The sequence below is a fragment of the Eurypyga helias genome, unplaced genomic scaffold (assembly GCF_000690775.1).
Source record: "Eurypyga helias isolate BGI_N326 unplaced genomic scaffold, ASM69077v1 scaffold5035, whole genome shotgun sequence".
NCBI classification, from domain to species: domain Eukaryota; kingdom Metazoa; phylum Chordata; class Aves; order Eurypygiformes; family Eurypygidae; genus Eurypyga; species Eurypyga helias.
Window position 1 is genome coordinate 47,156 of NW_010250672.1, and position 18,796 is coordinate 65,951.

The window sequence follows — 18,796 nt, forward strand, 5'->3', positions numbered from 1 at the left end:
TCTTATCTGTGTGCCTGTGGAGGTACAAATGTATATTGCTTCAGAATAATCTTGCAAATATAAATAACTGGCTATTTTAGTAGACGTTCTGAAAACGTAGTATTATTACCAAAATAAAACCATTTTTAGTAAACTTTTCCTGAAGCTATTAGTGACTTGCATATTCAATTTTTTGGTTTCTTGGGTGTTTTGAAGATTGAGTCGAATAACGGTAGGGTTGTTTAAGTATAGCATAGACTTTGCTAGTATTCAAAGCATACTAACTGGAGCCCATATATTGTGTTTAGGATTGGCATTAACCTATTTCACTGACTGAGCCACAGACCACAGCAATAAAGCTAGAGAGCTTCAAACAGTTTCTGGAGGTTTTCATTTAGCTGGTTCAGGAGACTGGTTTGTGCAAAGTTAAAATTATATGGAATGAGATTGTAAGATGAAGCATGCATGCCACACCTTTTCATTATGTTCTCTCTCTTCCCCCTCTTTTTTTTCCTTCTAAATATAACTTTGAGAGGCATTTCAGTTTACTTTAAAGCTGATCCCATTTGATTATTTTAGATTACTTGATTTCCTAGTCAGGTTTAAAAATTAAGGTTTGCTGAGCTTTTGTTCACCAGACTAGGAAAAAGAATTACCTGTATTCAGTTCATGTGTCATGCAATCAAATAATTTTTTTCATAACATTTAGGATCTTCCTATGATAAAGCCTGAATTATGTTGGTTTCATTATTTTACAGCCTAAAAAGAAGCAGACAGAAGTTTCTAGGCTAATCTAAAGCTTTTCCTGACTTTTTAATATTACTTTTAAACTCTAGTAAGTTCAAGTTGCTGTAACTGGTGAAAGTACATTATAAACCTTTTCTTCTACATAGATAACATGCACCCTTTAATTTTGTTAGCTAGTTTTATTGACTGAGGCTCGTTACACACATGCCCGCGCACGCGCTTGCACACACACACATTCTTGGGGGTTTTGTCCTATCTCAGTCACAGCATAGTCCTACCCAGGGTCATTACAATGTACACATTACATATTTCTAGCAAACATGAAAATGAATCAAATAGGAGGAGAGATAAGCAGAGATAGATTGGAGCCTGCTGAGGAAATAAAAGACAGTAATCTGCCTGACCACTGGACTACTCTTCCTGGTTGGATTTAAGTGTTCTTTCCCGTTAGTTGCTGCGGAGCGCTGGCTACCATGAAGTGCAAAATTAAACGACTAGTAAGAATGAAGTAACATTTAGAGGGACAATTATTTGGTATACCTCCAAAGCTAATTGTTTCTAAAGTGATGTTTAAACCAACGTCGGCACAAGGCAGGAGTTCCTGGCTCAGAGCCAGCACCTTGTAGTGCATATTAGCGCAGATGAAGAGTTCCTAAAAGTTAGAGAGAAAGGGAGGGAGGGAGGGAGAGAGAGAATGTGCGTTTTCAGTGCTCACTCTGCATTTGTTTGTATCCTCCTCCTTGCTGAGATTAGAGGAATACCTGTGTAGTGCTGCTTTATTATGATTTCTGCTGAGCGTCAGAATAGGTTCTGGTATTTTTTTTAGGTGGACTGCCAGCTGCCGATCTCGCTGTTGACAGTAAAAGCAGATATGTTCCTTGCTCGCTGCCATTAGCACTGACCATGACCCTTCACACCAAAACCTCTGGAGTTACCCTGCTGCACCAGATTCAAGGCACTGAACTGGAGACACTGAGCAGACCTCAGCTGAAGATTCCCCTGGAAAGATCACTCAGCGACATGTACGTGGAGAGCAACAAGCCAGGAGTTTTTAACTACCCAGAAGGAGCCACTTACGACTTTGGTACTACGGCTCCAGTGTACAGCTCTACTACTCTCAGTTATGCCCCTACTTCTGAATCTTTTGGGTCCAGCAGCCTGGCAGGATTTCACTCACTGAACAATGTCCCACCAAGCCCAGTGGTGTTCTTGCAAACGGCACCCCAGCTCTCACCCTTCATCCATCATCACAGCCAACAGGTACCCTATTACCTTGAAAACGATCAGGGCAGTTTTGGGATGAGGGAAGCTGCTCCTCCAGCCTTCTACAGGTAAATGCTACAGATAATTTTTCTTTCTTCTTTAACCAGATGAACTGAGAAAATAAAAATGTGGAAATATGTATGCCCTAATATTTTTTTTTTTGTGTAAAGAACCATGTGATTTAATTGAATCATCCACTATATCTAGAACGTAAAAATTACTGTCGAATAAAACAAAACCATAATTCACAGCTCAATGTGGCTGTTAGCTGTGAATTTTGAAAATTGTACATAAATGAGAAAAAAATTGGATACTGAGTATAAATGTTTCCTGGTAAAACATGAAATCATAATTGATTAAATAATGGCAAACAATCTCCTTGTTGTAATATATTAGAATCACTGTATGAATTATTCTAAAGACTTACACATTTCTGGGTGTGAGCACTTGTGTTTTCTGCTCTTAGCTTGTAGTAAGACTGTTTTTCCTCCTCTGGCTTCCTTTACAGTGTGAGAAGTGGCTTATATAGGAAGTAGTTCAGAAGCAGAATATCCTTTCTAATCAAACTGTTAGTTAGTGACAATTTTTCAGGCAGTAATCACCTCCTTGAGCGATCCCAAGAGCTGTGTACATATTAACCTGCATTTCTCATTCGAGGGTGGTATATATTAATTATAAATCTGGCATGTCAAATTTCAAAATACAAAATTTTGGGGGTTTTGAATTTTTGTCCCTCAATAGAAAGTGGTGTGGGGTGGTTTTTTTTTGGTTGTTGTTGTTGTGGTGGGTTTTTTTTCTCTTTTGGTGTGTGTGGAATGTAAAGATAAAAGTATCTGAAGTGGGGGAATAATTTCCCTTGGTTTAAATATTTATCATCGGTTGTGAAACAGTTTACATAATTTTTGAAGTAAGTGGTAGAAATTAATAAAACTGTAGCTTCCCAGAAAATACAGGCATGCACACCAATACACTGTTAATGTTTGTGTAGTGTTAATAGCATTGTTTTGCATCAGCTGGGCTTCCATGAATCAAAGTGAACAGTTACATGTAGGTTTTTTTTCCTAAACTGTCTGCATCTGTTTATTTCAGAGAATCATAGAATGGTTAGGGTTGGTTCTATGATTCTATTTGAGAGATACATGTGAGTTTGCTAGAAATGGAACAACTCTGAAACAATAAAAGCAAGTTATATTTCTCCCTGTTGAGGGCTAGACTCTGCCAGACTTATTTGGACAATATAACATGTTACTGTGAACAGCAACGTAGGTTCTTAAAGACACTCTAACTCAGCCTGACTCAGAATCTGGTAGCAGAATCTGGTCCAAAACCCCACATTATTATTGCACTTTTCACAAATGATTAATCAGTTTTGGGGAGCAGATGGAATAAAGACGTGAAATGATAGATAACGGTTCTGTCAGACTGTCCAGTACAGGGATCTGGTAGCAGACTTGGTTCAAACAAAATGCATTTTAGTGCAACCAAATACAGTACCTGCAGGATGAGTGAATACATGTCAGAGCATAAAGATCTTGCATGATTAACAGTGACCTAAGAGTGAAACTGCACTTTGCGCTGAAGTTTTGCTTTGGTTTTGGTGGGGTTTTTTTCCACATGAATGTCCAGTGCAAATCTATGGTGAAAAGTGTGCAAGTGACCTTAGGCATGTAACCAGTGGAGCAGTGAGTTTGTGAAGCTGAAGTACACAGGCAGAAAATGTAGTATAGTCCGAGATATTTTACTTCAGGAGGAATCAAAACTGAGAATCACCTGGAAATAGAAGCTGAACTATAGAAATAATGTCGTTTCATTTTTAAACAGTGACTTGAAGTGAGACACTTCAAAATAAAATTAACATTTTTTTTTTAGTTTAACTACTGGAACAAACATGTAAGGCCAGTGCTGGATTCCCCATTTCCTGACATTTCTGTTCAAGGATGGGTGTCTCCCTTGAAGATGTGTTTTAGCCATATGCAATTGATGAGTCTTAGTGCAGCAGTAATTCGGTGAATTCATGATCTTGGATATGTTGATGGTTTATCTGCATGCAGTGTTATACAAATGATTTATTGTCCACTTCCAGCCATAATTCTGTAAAGTGCATCTTATGTGGTAGTAAGAAATATGTATCAAAGTTCTTGCTATGATTATCTTTTTTATCAGGCATAGTACTGTTGGAATTAAATTGATAAAAACTTTGCTTTTTTTTCTTTTAATTTTTACAAGTTTGTATTTACAAAGTGACCACCCTTAGAACATTAAATATTACAGTTTTATTCCTGTGTTTTGGCACAAATCCAATCGCCAATAGTCTGTTAAAAATAATTGGAATAGGTGTTCAGTGTCTGGGAAACATTTACATATCTAATCATGGGGTTTACAAACAAATTCTTTAAAAGATATTGTACTACAAACAGTTTGCTTTGTTCATGGCTGGTCTCACTGGTTTCAACTGGGTTATGAGAGAAAAGAGGCCATGGGGCAGTGTAATCTGGCAAAGCATAAATTGATGCTGGACGTGGGAGAATGTCTAACTACCAAAATGGTGAGCTGCTGGAACAACCTACCAGTAGGAGATAAAGGCAAAAATTCTTAAACCAAAAGCCCTAACAAAATTCAGAGTGGATCATAATCAGTTTATGATATGGCTGCCTGCTTCTATAATAAGCAATGTAACCTAAGACCCAGAAAAAATCCTCTTCAGTTCTCATATACCTTTCTGTGAATTGTGCTGTTTGGCTTGTAAAACAGAAATATTTGCATTGCATCATCCTCTTATACTCTGGGTTTGAGATGCAAATGTTGTATTCAGTGATACAAGTAGCTAGGACAACAAGTAATTATTGCAGTTTGGAGCCAAATTTATATTCTGTTAGTACTTTCATAAAACATTAAGAATTTTCAGTCAGGAACCCCAAAATTTACTATATGTGATAATGAAAACCTTTTAATGTATTTTGATTTTGGTAAGAAGTATTCAAAATTGTGCTGACTATAGACATGTGTAGCTACATGTGCATTAATTCTGAAGTTATATTTTGTTTCTTTCAAATAGTTTTTCCTTTTCCAAAAGACGTTACCTCTTATTGCAAGATAATGACAGGCTTCTATATCTAGCTGAAGAACATAATGATACATAAAGAAAAGAATGATTTTGTAAAGTATACAAAAAACATACCGATCTCCTCCTTTCTGGAGTATCTAAATCATAGGACATCAGAATTTGAGGAAAAAAAGTACGGTCTTAATTAATGCAAATTGTGCTGTCTTTAACTTGAACCCTTTTATGTCTGACCTTGTGTCCTTTTTACAGGGAGCCAAACTAAAATACCTTTCCTTTATCTTACGATGTCTGTATCTTCCAGTAAAGGGAGAAGACATAGCACTAGTTATATTTTCAATCCTCTTCAAATCTCACATATTTTATTTTCTCAATCATTTTATAGTAGGTGTTTTTTGTGTGTGTGTGTGGTTTTTTTTTTTTTAATCAAGTGCTGACTAGTAGTTGATTATTATTACAGGAAATCTGTGTTATCCCACTGAGTTTGTACTTCTCAGATCTGAAGTAAAATCCTGCCTGTATTTCAGGCTTTCTGTAGCCTGTGTTTGGTTTTGCTGCTTACAGATTTGGTCAAATAACATGTAAAAATGGACTGCACCTACCAGCTACCTGATGAGGGAGTTGTCTGTCAAGCTGTAGTGAGTGACAGAGACAGGGCAGATCAGCATGCAAACAGAAATGCCAAATGAAAAATTAGTCACTGCTCCCTCATTTTTAGTGGATAGACCGTGAGTGTCTTCTTGTACCTCAGGCTTTAGGTTTAGATTAATTTAATAAAGTATTTATTTAGGTTTAGTCCCAATTATCATACTGAAATTGCATAATTTTAAACTTGTTCCAATCAATATGCACCCAGCTTTCATTTTTACTGCTTGCTAAATTTGAGAATGATTACAAATGTAGATTGATCCCTCTTCTGCTGCAATTCATAAATCCATCAGTTCAAATAAGTTACTTAACCTAATATGTATTTTTTTACCTTGTCCAATTCATTATCAGTTTTTCTAGCTCTTCATGCTGAGTTCTAAACAAAGTGGATTTTTCCAAATTTTAAAATTAAAAGAATGTTACAATGAATGCAAAATTCAAAGACATTTTTTCTTTTTTTATGTAGTATGAGGTTTTCCATAACATGGAGTACTATGTAACGTAGTGTTTTGGTTTGGTATTTTTGTTGCTGTTTACTTTTCTCTAAAGCATCAATCTGTTCTAAGGCCCCCTCTCGAACACAGTTTGAGTGTTCAGGCAGTTTCTCAAACACTTGGAGTGTTCCTGTTTTCAGAGGTTGTACTGATATCCCTGACAATTGTACAGCAATAGACAACTGTAATGAAAAGAGGCAGGAAAACATGGAGTTGTCTTGTCTAATGGAAGTGCTGTGAAGATAAACCTGTTAAATGTTCTGGGATACTCACACATTACAATTTCTAAGGTCTTGTACATACCAGCTTTGCTATTTATGCAGCTCTTCTTAGGGAATGTGCTCATGTGGATCTTGCTGCCAGTGTGTTGGCACCATATTTTGGGACCAGCTCTTGTTTGCGGAGCACATGTGTTCTGTGTCTCCTTGAATAAGGCCAGGCAGCATCAGAAAGGGGTAAAGGAGCTTGACTCTTCCTCATTATCCTCCTTTCTGCAAAGGTAGGGAGATGAATCTCAACTGCTCTCTCTGAGCTTCCTTTCCAAAGTTTTCTTCTTATTGAAGAGAACTTTCTTCACTTTAGCAGATGTATTTGTTGTGTAAATCACAGACTCAGGAAAAGCTCCATATACCAAGTCCTTTACACGTGGATTTAAAACTTGTGGTTAAAAATGTGTTTGTTCAGGCAGCCTGTGTGGATGGGGTTCATAGAGACGCCTGAGGCTTGATTCACTTTTCCACTGCTTAGGCAGCTGGCGTTATTTTAGAGGAGGTAAGGTCAGATGGGGCTAACAGGTATGACACGGCACCTACTGTGCAGCTCTATTTTCTGGAGTAGGAGGTGGGTGTCAGCGAGGGTCATCACCTAGGACACCTCAAATGGCATGTGGCATGGACAACAGCATCAAACCTTCACGTGGACTCCCATAGTCTGTGGAGACCCAGAGAGAAAGAGGCACAGTGGACACACACATTGTCCCTTTCTAAGGCACCTGATTAAAATAGACCAGACACATTATACGTGTGACCATCTCTAGACTATAAAAGATGTCTGAAGTGACTCATTCTGGTACAGATACCTATTGAATGAAGATAAACGCCTAGTGATGTTGAAAGTTATGTGAAATGAATCCCACCCATACGCCTCCTGTTTCTAAAGTCAAAGTGGTCAACATCTGTACTCTCCCTTCAGATAGACACTGCACTATGTCCCTTGAGAGGAAGACTGACTCTGTGTCATTGGCCTTGATCACTGCAGCTCTGAGGCCATCGAAACAACAAACACTGCTGGCCATATCTGCTCTGATAGGGAAAACGTTAGTTGCTGGCACCAGTTCCTCTAGAAATTGCAAAGGGAATGTCAAATACCAGCATTTTTTTTATTAAACCAACAAGAAAGGCTCACCAGAGCTAAGGCATCGCTCCAAACAAATGCAGAGGAGGAGTCCTGCAAGTGCAGTGCATCCACTTCTCCAAAAAAAAATTGAGATTTTGATAATTTGATATTGTTGACAATGAAATACTGAAACTAATCATGGACTCCCTGGTCTATCTGCACGGAGTTTTCTGTTATCTATTCAGCATCAGAATGAGATTAGAGTGGAGACGCTGTCCTTCAGCATTCTCATTTAAAGTGTTGCATTCGTTGCATTCATTATGGGGGCTGTTAGGAAAATTTGCTGTACAGAGAGAAGTCACATCTGAGGTTGTACACTATCCCTATGTACTTGGGTGTCCTTTCTAATGAACTGCAGAAGGTCGTCATTTGCCACAGCTCGTTAGGAACCCTGATCAGTGTGACACTGGACAAGGCAAAGCATTTCTGCTTTTCTGCCAAGCTCAGATTCCAGTTGGTGGGAGGGTTCTTACATCATCTGACTCAAGATATTTCTTCTTCTGGTGCAAGACTGTCAACAAGTGAGATACTGCTTGCTAGATTTAACCTACCACATACTTAAAGTGATACCTGTTAGAGACAAGAAGATCATAAATCTGCAGGATAATCTTCTTCCTTGACAAGATATTGATAACAATATTGGGTTCAGGAGTGAACTGGTAATTTTATTTTAATCTTTTACTAGAAAAAGGAAATATTGTCCTCAGAAAACATGTAACTTAATTCTGACTGTCCTAAACATAATCTATTTGATACATGTGCATAACAATTTCAGTTGTCTTCCAACCACTGCAGTGACAGTCTTAACTAATGACAGAACAGCCAGGATCTATATAAATAAGAAAAGATGCCTCCCTTTTCTTCATTACATGGAAGCCATTAGTAAAAGTTAAAAATAACAATAAGGTTGAAAGTCAGAAATAACTAAGAAGACTTTTTAAAGAAGCAGTTGGTGACTAACTGTGAACAGCCGTGCATGTAACCACTTCACATCCAGTGGGTGCAATTGCAGCCTACAAGGTGTGTTCAGAGTGCAGTCCGTCTCGAATCAGACAACATGGGTGGAATATGTCACATTCTGTTTCCATGTGCTGTCTCACAAGGCTGCCAACTGTCAAGTTACCTCCCCAGGGCCCAGGCATCATCATCTGTGAGGAGTCACTGTTGAATGCTACAGAGGAGAGCCTTCCTCTCCCTTTGAGGATGACCAGGGAGTGTCTAGGCAGCACTGGGCTGCATGTAATGCCCATGCATTTCACTTCCCATTCATAAACTGTGTGAGCAAGCGGTGTATTTTTCCATCTGGATCATCATATCCAAACAAGGAAACTGCTTTCAACTGATTTTCTAGGGAAAAACTGTATTTTTCCTTTGGGGATTTTTTTTCAGTGTCTCATAAATCTGTGGTGCAAATGTCCAATCCAATTGCTACTTCCAATCTTCCCTCCCTCCTAATTTATTACTTGCTATTATGCAGAAACACTGCTTTGATGACTGCAGCCCACTTCAGCACAGATCTGTGCTGCTGAGACATGACTATGGAAAACTTTTTCTAGGATGTTTCAAAGGGGACATCAAAGTTAGGAAGAAAAGGGAAGGGAAATTTACTGCAACACAGCACAAGTCTCAGCTCATGCTAAATAAAAATAGTCAGGAAGATGCTGTGCAGAAAGCAGCAGCTGCAAAAGAAGATGCGGCATAAAATTTAGTCCCCAAAAGTTAAATCACAAGACTGGGAAACTGATAATATGTTTTCCAGATAGAGTCCATAATGTTTTTTTGCATATAGAACTGTTAAATTTTGAACATATAATCCCTACTGCTTTCTTCCTATTTCCCTTTTTCTTTTATTTTTTTTTCACTGTAAGTGTAATTCAAGTTTATGATGAAAGATCTATTCATTCACAAATCCATGAAAAATATTCCAGTTTTCAGAAATCTACTTTTTTTTTCATCTTCAAGTTGATCTGTAAGCAGTTGGAAGCTTAGAAGGTGCTGACTCTAAAAAAATGTCATTTAATTTTACTATGAAAACAAATAATATAAAATCTGATCTTTAGCCAAAAAAAAGTCACAGAGAATAAAAAAAAAAAAAGTCACATAATACCTTGTCATCTGTGTTTTCAGTTTATAAAGCTAGTAAGTATGCTTGAAACATTAGTTTTGCTGAGCTATCTTGATCAAGTGGTATCTAGTTATTATTCAGTAACTTGTATCAGCTGGTGTCTAAAGAAATTTGATTCAAATAAGTATTCCCTGCTTTTGTTATTAGTTACAACTTCAACTTGATAGTAAGATCCTTGTTTCAAGTTACGTATCACAGAATTCTTGTATCCAGGAAACTGTAGTGGTGGCAAAGAATACTATGGCTGAGAGTGTGCACTAAATCTGGATATCTTTGGGGAGCTAATATGTCAAAATACAACTTTTTTGTGTTTGCTTCTATTCGGCAGTAAAATGATACTCCTCATTCAGCCAAATTGATAAAAAATGTGTGGTATATGAACCACCATAGCATATTTATTACCTTGCAGTATTTTTGCATGGTTTGGATCATTTGGAACATATGGGTTGAAAAGTATAACTTTGTCTTGCCATGCCATAAGAAATATAATCCTAATTTTCATCTACAAGGATATCAGTAAGCATGCAAATCCTGGAATCAGACTTTTTTGATAGCTTGAGGAGGAAGGAACCTTTAAAGGTCCCCCCTGCAATGAGCAGGGACATCTTCAACTAGATCAGGTTGCTTAGAGCCCTGTTCAACCTCAACTTGAATGTTTCCATGAATAAGGCCTCTACCATCTCTCTGGGAAATCTGTTCCAGTATTTCGCCAATCTCATTGCAAAAAATTTCTTCCTTATATCTAGCCGAAAACTACCCTCTTGGCGTCCCTTGACAAGTTCAGCTCCAGACATGCCCTTAGTCTTTCCGACCTCATCCTTACACACAACCAGGTAGTGTTACTATACTCTTCCCAGGATACCTGTTCCTTTGTATGTGCATTTACTTCTTGCTCTTTAGTTTGACCAGCAGGTCTCAACTGATCCATGCCTGCCTCTTGCCTTCCTTTCCTGATTTCTTACACCTGGGGATTGAGAGCTCTTGCACTCTATGGAAAGCATCCTTAAAGATCTGCCAGCTCTGTTCTGCTCCCTTGTCCCTAGGGCAGTTTCTCAGGCCATCCTATTGATTCATTCCTTGAAGAGCTGGAGGTTGTATTTCCTAAAATTCAGGGGCCTGACTTTACTCTTTGCTTGACCCGTATTCCTCAGGACTGCAAACTCCACCAGTGCATGATCACTGCAGCCCAGGCTGCCTCCAATCTTGACGTAACACATTAGCTCACTTGTGTTGGTGATCAACAGGTCCAGTATTGCATTCCCTCTGTTAAGGCTGTCTATTACCTGGCTTAGGAACGTATCCTTAATGCATTCCAGGAGTTTCCTGGATTGCCTACAGCCCGCATGCTACTCTTCCAGCAGATATCAGGTGACTGAAATCCTTGACTGATTGATATTGTCAAGGATTGTTAATCCTTGACAGCAGATATCAGGTGACTGAAATGCTTGCAGAATGAGGGCCTGCAAGCATGAAGCCTTCTGTAGCTGGAGTAAGAAGGCTTCTCAACAGAATCCCCATGATTGGGAGGCTTGTAGTAGACATCAACCCTTTGTTGCCTTGGTCTCTGATTCTTACTCATAAGCTTTCAACCTGCTTGTGGCGGTTCTTCAGAGAGAGCTCTTCACACTCAGTCCATTTTTTAAATGTTGAAGGCAACACCTCCACCTCTCCTTCCTTCCTTCTCCTTCCTGTTCCTTCTGAACAGCCTGTAGCCATCAATAGCCGCATGGTGATTCAGCAGAATATTAAAAATCTGAGAGCATTCTACTTAGGTTCATGGAAAAAGGTGGTGAGATAGAAACCCATATACAATAACATAGCTGAATGTTTTAATGGCAGCAATATCAGAACCAGTGCAATTGTAAGAGACGTATTAAGAATATCTGCCAGGCATAGTGCAGCTTAAGAAGTCAAACATTGCTAAACCAGGCTGCATATTGATACGTTGTCACTAATTGCTATTTCTTCTTCATCCAAACAATAGAAAAGCCAAACAAGGTGGAAATAAATCTGATTTGGCAGGGAAATTTTTAAACACACCAGAGAAAATCTCCACTTTATTTGCAGACAGTTCTAGTAACACTGCTTAGTCTGCCTAGGTTCCTCTCTTTTTTTGTTTCTTATCCAGCTTTGGCTCATATTTTCGGTGTTAGATGATTGTTTCTGGTAATATTTTTTTTAAACATTTTGACAAAAATGGGCTGAACTTTAAAAGTACCATGAAGGGAAAAGAAAATTTTGCCTTATTCATGCAAAAAAATACCCAAAACCTTTTAGTTGGACAGCCTTAAACACCTTTGTATTATAGCTCTGATATTTAGTAGGGTGGGGATGCTGTCAAATCAAGGTTATTTTAATGTGATTTTCCCCAGAAAACCTACTCAAATTTAAGGTACAAGCTCTTGAAACATCTCGCTGTCCATTCAGGGAAATGAATAGCTGCCCAGCTGAGGAGGGGAGTGATAGAGTGGCTTTGGGCACGTGGACTCCAGCCAGGGTCAACACACCACAGCAGGACAATCTGTTACAGTCCTAAACAACTCTAACTGTGAAAAACCTTTTTCCTAATGTGTAATCACAATATTCTTTGCCCAAAGTTGTGTCAGATGTCTCTCGTCCTTTCACTGTGTACCTCAAAGATGAGTCTGGCTCTGTCTCCTTTAAAGTCTCCCATTGTATAGTTGAAGACAGCAGTAATATCCTGCCTTAGCCTTCTCTTCTGAAGACCGATCAAATTCAGTTCTTTCAGCATCTCCTATAGGTTGTTTCAGTGCCCTCCTCATCTTGGTGGCTGACTAATGGACTTGCTTGTTTGTCAAAGACTGTTCTCAGCTTGGAAGCCCCAAACTGGAAGCAGTCTTACAAGTGCCAAGGAGAGGGGAACAAGCTCTACTCTTTCAAGGCAAGAGCTGCTTTCCAGCCCCTTCTGTATTAGACTGAGTTGGAGATAAAGAGTGGAATTTAAAGATACTCAGGGATGGAGACTTGGACTGGGGTCAGGGGCTATAAACAGGACTGAAACAGAGCAAGTGCATGTTGAAGAGCATGGGGAAAAACAAAGGCTGACAGAGAGAAACAGGGAATATGGACCTGGGCCTATGTAAAAAAATCTTCCTCCCAACAGATATGTGCAACTCTTGGATTTTATTCCTGTCCGTTACAGATTCACTGACAAGGTAATGGATTTGCCTGGCTGTTGGTTCATTCAATGGCCCAAGTGGCAGAGGTCGGTGCTGTAGTTATGATCTTCCACCACTCCTGAAACACCAGCTGCCACTCAGAAGGACTTCAGTGAGATCCCGTTTTGGTGTTGATTGTTTAGTTTCTCTAAAGCCTTGGTATTTCTCATGCACATAGAGAAAATATAATAAAAGTTCATCAGTAAGATTAGTAACATCTGCCTTCCCAAAGCTGAAACATGCCAGAACTAATTTTTTGGGCATATATCCTTTTTTGCTCTCTGCCTAATGTCCTAACGTGTGAAATGAAGATACTACTGCTTTACCACGCAGGACACCTATGAATAAACATTCATTGGTGTCTGTGAAGTGCCCAGCTGTTACAATGAAGAGTGCTACTGAAAATCACATGTGGAAAGCTGACAGGGCTGTTTTCAGAGCAAGCTTGAATAAGAAAAAAGACATGAGGCTATATATGAGCAAGAGTGAAAACATCCAAAATATTGAGTAAGTGCTTAGTCAGTGAGTATGATTCTGGAAACTAACAATGGTATTACTAAACAAAGAAAGGGAACAAATATGTTTTACAGGCTTGTTAAACACCTATACCCAGCATTTTTCTCAGAAAAAATACAGCATGAATATATTTCCACTTCAGTTGTTTTATGGAATTGTATGTTCAGCTACCTTGCATTTATTTATTTCAAGGGTAGATAAGGGATGACTGTACAAAAGCAAGGAGTTAATGCACCTGTTTTTCATGTTCTCTAATTTGCTTCTGACATGAACTCTTAGATATGACCCTCAATTCATTGAATTTCTTACTTAAGATGAAGGATTTTGGTGGTTTAATTTCAGCAAAGCACTGAAGATGTTACTCTTCAGAGGGAGAGATGCAATTCAGTACAAAAATCAGTACATAAGCAAATATTAAGTGATGTCTGTACCCCTATTTTTAAAGCATTTAAGACAATTATCCAGGCCAAGACTGCCTTTTCAAGATCTAAAACGTTGCTGTATGGCTAGCACCAGCTTTTTTATTATTTATTAAGCAGCAGCATTCGATATTAATAGCTTCAAGCTGTTTTCATGTATGACCCATTTTCTGACTCATACATGCCTTGTTTCCTCTCTCTCTAATTCACTTTATTGTCAACAAATGTGTATCTGTCTGGAAATAGCAAGCAACCTGAAAGCTGCATTGCCTAAGAGACTGGCCCAGCTTCTGTGCTGTACCTCCAGTTTGTTCCAAAACTAAAACCCAGGAAAGCAGAGCAAAATGACTTGTCATATTTATTACAGAGGAGATATGGTAAGAAATGAGAACGGGTCTCGAACAGCTCCACTTTATGACTTCTGATGAGAGCTATGTTTAAGTCATGTAGCAGCCTAAAATGAATGGAGTCTGGAAGCAGTCTTTGTAGAATAGACTTGATACCAGTTTACATGGGGAAAGTTTCCTTGTTCCACAGAAAATCCTCAGGTCTGTGTCTGCTGACTACTTGGTCATTTTCTGTTGACATCAAGGGGCAAATTATTTTAAAATAAGTACAAGGTCTGTGTCCTAAAGCCAGTTCTGAATCCTAGGTTCAAAAGCAGAGTTTTCATGGCAACTTTATTTCTCTGATTGTGAGAAATATTCGAGACTTTTCTTTTGAGAACTGAGAGTCCTTAAAAAGTGTAAGGCTAGACATAAGTTAGCCCAACTAAAATATGCCAAGTAGAAATAAAAAAAGAAATATGGATCTAATGGAAAGGTAGTAAAATATTTCAATGATTAATAAATCTGAAATCTCTAGCTTTACTGTGCACATCAGTCATGTCAACATAGTCAAGGAATGGAGGTTTTTATTTACTATATTCTGTGAATCATTACATGGGCATCACTACAGAAACATTTAGGATGGGTATTTCTGCAACTGGAGAATGAATGGAGTGTGCTGTGCAGGTTTTTTTGTTTGTGTTAGGCTCTACACTAAAATTGCCATGGGGAACAATTAATTGAAGATCTACTTTTATTCCTCAGATTCCCTTGTTTGTACTCTCAGCACTCTCAAGCTATTTTGTTTGCTTTTTTAATCTTTGGATGTTCTGAGGATGTGAGGTGCTATGTTTTTACCATTACACATGTGCACAGCTGCTGTATAGAAGGAAGAAGTCTTAAGGCGATGCATAAAAAAAAGTAATTTATACTTTCAGTCAGAGGTTCTGAGACGAGTTTGAAGCTCAGTACTGATTCAGATACACAGGAGATCAGATATTAATCCTCACATTTTTTGCTGGTCTAATACTGAACTGAATTAGCACCCCACTCAAGAAGAGTAATTCCTATTGAATATGATTTTTCATAGATTTAATCTGTAAGCCCATTTCAGCTGTATTTTCTGACCAAATGAATTTGTCCTGATGAGAGCATAGTGCATCCTTAACAAAAGATTGAACTATTGTGAATCATTAATTTAGCAAGACTACCTTATTATATCCTTGTTGTCACTAGAGTATTTTTGAGGGGAATTGATGGATTTTAAAGGAGAATAAAATATTGCATTTGGAATGTTGGTGCTAAACTTGAAATTACCTTTTTAATCTTTCTTTCTTTCAAAATAGTAATAACAATTGCTTAAGCTCTTAAGACTAAACTTCAGCCAGTTCAATTTCTTGTCTGAGAATATGCCCTTTTGCTTTTTGCATCTACATGTATACATCAAGGGGTTTAGCTGAATTCCATCTGAGAAGATAACAAAAATATCTCCTTTCTCCCCCAAAAAACCAGAACCCAAACCACTTGTTAGAAGGTTCTTTGAATATGAATCAAATCTAAACCAAACCCCCCTTGCAGGTACCTATTAATGCATTGTAAGTTCAACTAAGAGTTGATGCCTTTTTTGTTGGTGTATTTTTGTGTGTCTGCAGAGCTGCACCTTATTTCTCTTTTCCTGTGTCTTTTTCTTGTCTCTTGGTTCATTAGCCTGTGTGGCAGCAAGCCTTCTCTTACGCACCATGAGGCAGAGTTATGTGTACTTACCTTTTCAGAGCCTGCTGTTGTGCATACACGTGCACCGTTGTTCCATTCCTGTGTCATGTGTGCACCAGAATGTGGAGCTGGAGCGAAGCTGAGCTCTTGGGTAGTAATGCAATATCTAATACTGCAGGCTTGAATTAAAAAATAAGTACATGAGAAGTTTGATGGTAGAATTTTAAAACATTTATTAAACAATTATTGATGTTTCAAAATGTTTTTATCAAGGTTAGGAAAAAATTAAAACCAAAGCAGAAGTAAATCAAAGATTAAAGGCCTTTGGGCAATAATTCAAATATTGACCTATTTGTCTTGTAGAATACTTTCGATATACTTTTGAACACAAGGACTGGTTAAAAATCAAGCATTAATTTGGGTCATATTTATACCATGAGAACCTGGTGTTGTGTCCTAACCTGCTGCTCATTCAGGTCATTTTCTGGAAGAGTAATGTCTGAAACATAGCGTGCTGGAAACTTTGGGGACCATTTGGTGTGAGGAAATGCAAAATCTGTTAGGCTGTTTTGAAGAAAGGTGAGTCATAGCTGCTTGGCTACTGCTCAGTCCTAACGCCATGAAGGTCTGAGAGGCTGTGATCTATCCTGCCGGCCTTCCCAGAGCAGAGGTGAGGAGAGATGTGCTGCAGCAGCTGCCAGCCTCAGCTACACTGAGCTGCTGCTTTCCTCTCGAGGCTTGGGCTGGAACGTGGTGGGTTAGTGACAGTGCAACAATCCACTTCCAACATTCAGCTGTACGCAAAAGAGAATTTTTTGGCTAGTAATGAGTAAATAGATGGATTTTCCGCCAAAGGTAGCCATGCAACAATCAAGAGTGAAACCTGGGTGGTTATTTTTCCTTTCCTTTAATTTATAAGAAGCATGCATACCTGGAATATAAAAACAGGTAAGATCGAGTTGGCGCTCCTTGTGTCTAGTATACTGGTATTATGTGTCCCCCATGTGAACAGGTAATAAGTTTTTAAATGTTATGGCTGAAGTGTGGCTGCTGTGTCCATAATACTGTACATTTAATTCTGCGTGAATTTGTCCGTCTAATAGACTTTTTCCTTCCTTTGTAATTTACAGGACAGGTAGCAATTACTGTCTACCAACAATAAAAAGTGAGAAGATTAATGAGTTACTGTATTGTGGCACCTCTGAAGTATTTGAGCTTATTCTGTTGCGGTGAGGAATAAGAAATACTATGTCACAAATAGATGACATGGATTTGCCAAAACAAAATACAACTTCTTAAAGTCTCTAAACAAAATTATCACCAACACAAAAGGCAAGGCCATGGATTTGTCACAGAACTAATTTCTCACACATTTCTGCCTGTTACCTCAAAATTATGTCAGTGAGCAGTTTTACAAACACATATTATGTGCAGTTAGCTACATGAACATATTTCCTACTTTCCATGAGCCATGTTCTCTTGGCTTACTATTGATTGCATAGTCAGTACATGCAAATTTTTCTATGGACATTATCTGAACTAATAATTTATCTACTTTGGGATAATTTAGAAAATGTAGGTATGTAAAACTTGCATAAAAAGCAGAAAAAAGAAGACACAGAAGAATGGGGATAAGACCACAGTCCAGTTTTTCAATCTGCTATTCTTAATACTTTATACCGTTGTAATGTAACCATTAGTCTGATTAACTGCCACTGAAAGAGTTTTTCCCTGTCACATTTCTGGTCATGATTCCTGTAGCTGCATTAGAAAGTCAATGTGACCACACAGTTGGGATATGTCCTTCGCCCTGCATTTTCTGGCCTCCTCCTTTACCTCAAGTCTTGTGACTGTGTGTCGAACAGCAATAATTTGCTACACTGGGCCTAAGTTTCTATGGCCACAAATGGAGGGAGAGCAAGACTGCTCAGTCTGGCAGAAGTTTGCCGTTACTACTCCTTGGTCATAAAGAAAAATGTCGACCTTTGTAGCCTTTAACACTAAATTTTCAGAAGCAATATCTAGGGATTACTTAATAGAGACACTGAACACTTATGGCTCTCCTTGAAGTGAAGAAGAACTGTAAGATGTAAGAAATTTAAAATCAGTTTGAAAATCAGTTTGGTGGAGTCGTCTCAAACTGTATCCTTTATGTAACAATCTGTTTGGGTTCTATTTCTTATTAGTTTTATTTTCTATTACTTACACTTTCAACTATATTTTTAGTATATGTAATTTACTCTTTCTGGAGATCCTCTAAGACAAATGTAATATATAATTTATATTTTATACCACTGTCTGTCAATAGGGCCTGGCCTGATAAAGCTAGCACACACCTAACAACTAGGGTACATGGCATTGCCAAATTTCACTGCTCGGTTTCAAACTATAACGTTTATCACATAGTTTACTGTTCATTAATATTCAAAGAATGAATTGACATGCAAAGTTGAATTCAACACTTTGCAGAATACAAGTGTGCATCAAGTACCTCAGCTGGACCACTGTTACCCAGTGAACTACCTAGATTTTGTGAAGCATCCTATTTCTGTGCATCCATCTTGCCTCATTTTGACTGAAAGGACAAACTAAAGCATGCCACTTTGAGGTCTGTGTCTTCCTTACTAGGCTCCAGACCTTTCTAGACTGAAACTTGATATAATTTTTTATCAATTTTTTCTTAACAGAGGAAGAGGAGTATAGAACAAGCTTCAAAGCACAGGTATGCTGTTGACTTGAGAGCACTATTGTGCTGTCAACACTTTTAGCAGCCCAGCTCTGCGGGTGAAATGCAGCCCTTCTTGTATGCAATGACTGGTCAGTACGACATGTTCAAACTGGCTATTTGTTTTCCTTCTGTCATGCTTTTTTCACCTGTCCTTTGACTGATAACAGTCAGCCATGTGCTTTGTCCCACTCTTAATGCTTTCA

At 38.3% G+C, this 18,796-nt stretch overlaps 1 protein-coding gene across 1 annotated transcript in view; it reads left to right on the forward strand.

Moving 5' to 3' along the window:
- The first annotated feature begins 1,427 nt into the window (after window positions 1-1,427).
- LOC104509709 (estrogen receptor) overlaps window positions 1,428-18,796 on the forward strand; it is a 29,571-nt gene continuing 12,202 nt past the window's right edge. The window contains exon 1 of the mRNA XM_010151744.1: window positions 1,428-2,057. Within this exon, the coding sequence (XP_010150046.1) occupies window positions 1,630-2,057 (428 nt within the window). The 5' untranslated portion in view covers window positions 1,428-1,629. The remainder of the gene's footprint in view (window positions 2,058-18,796) is intronic.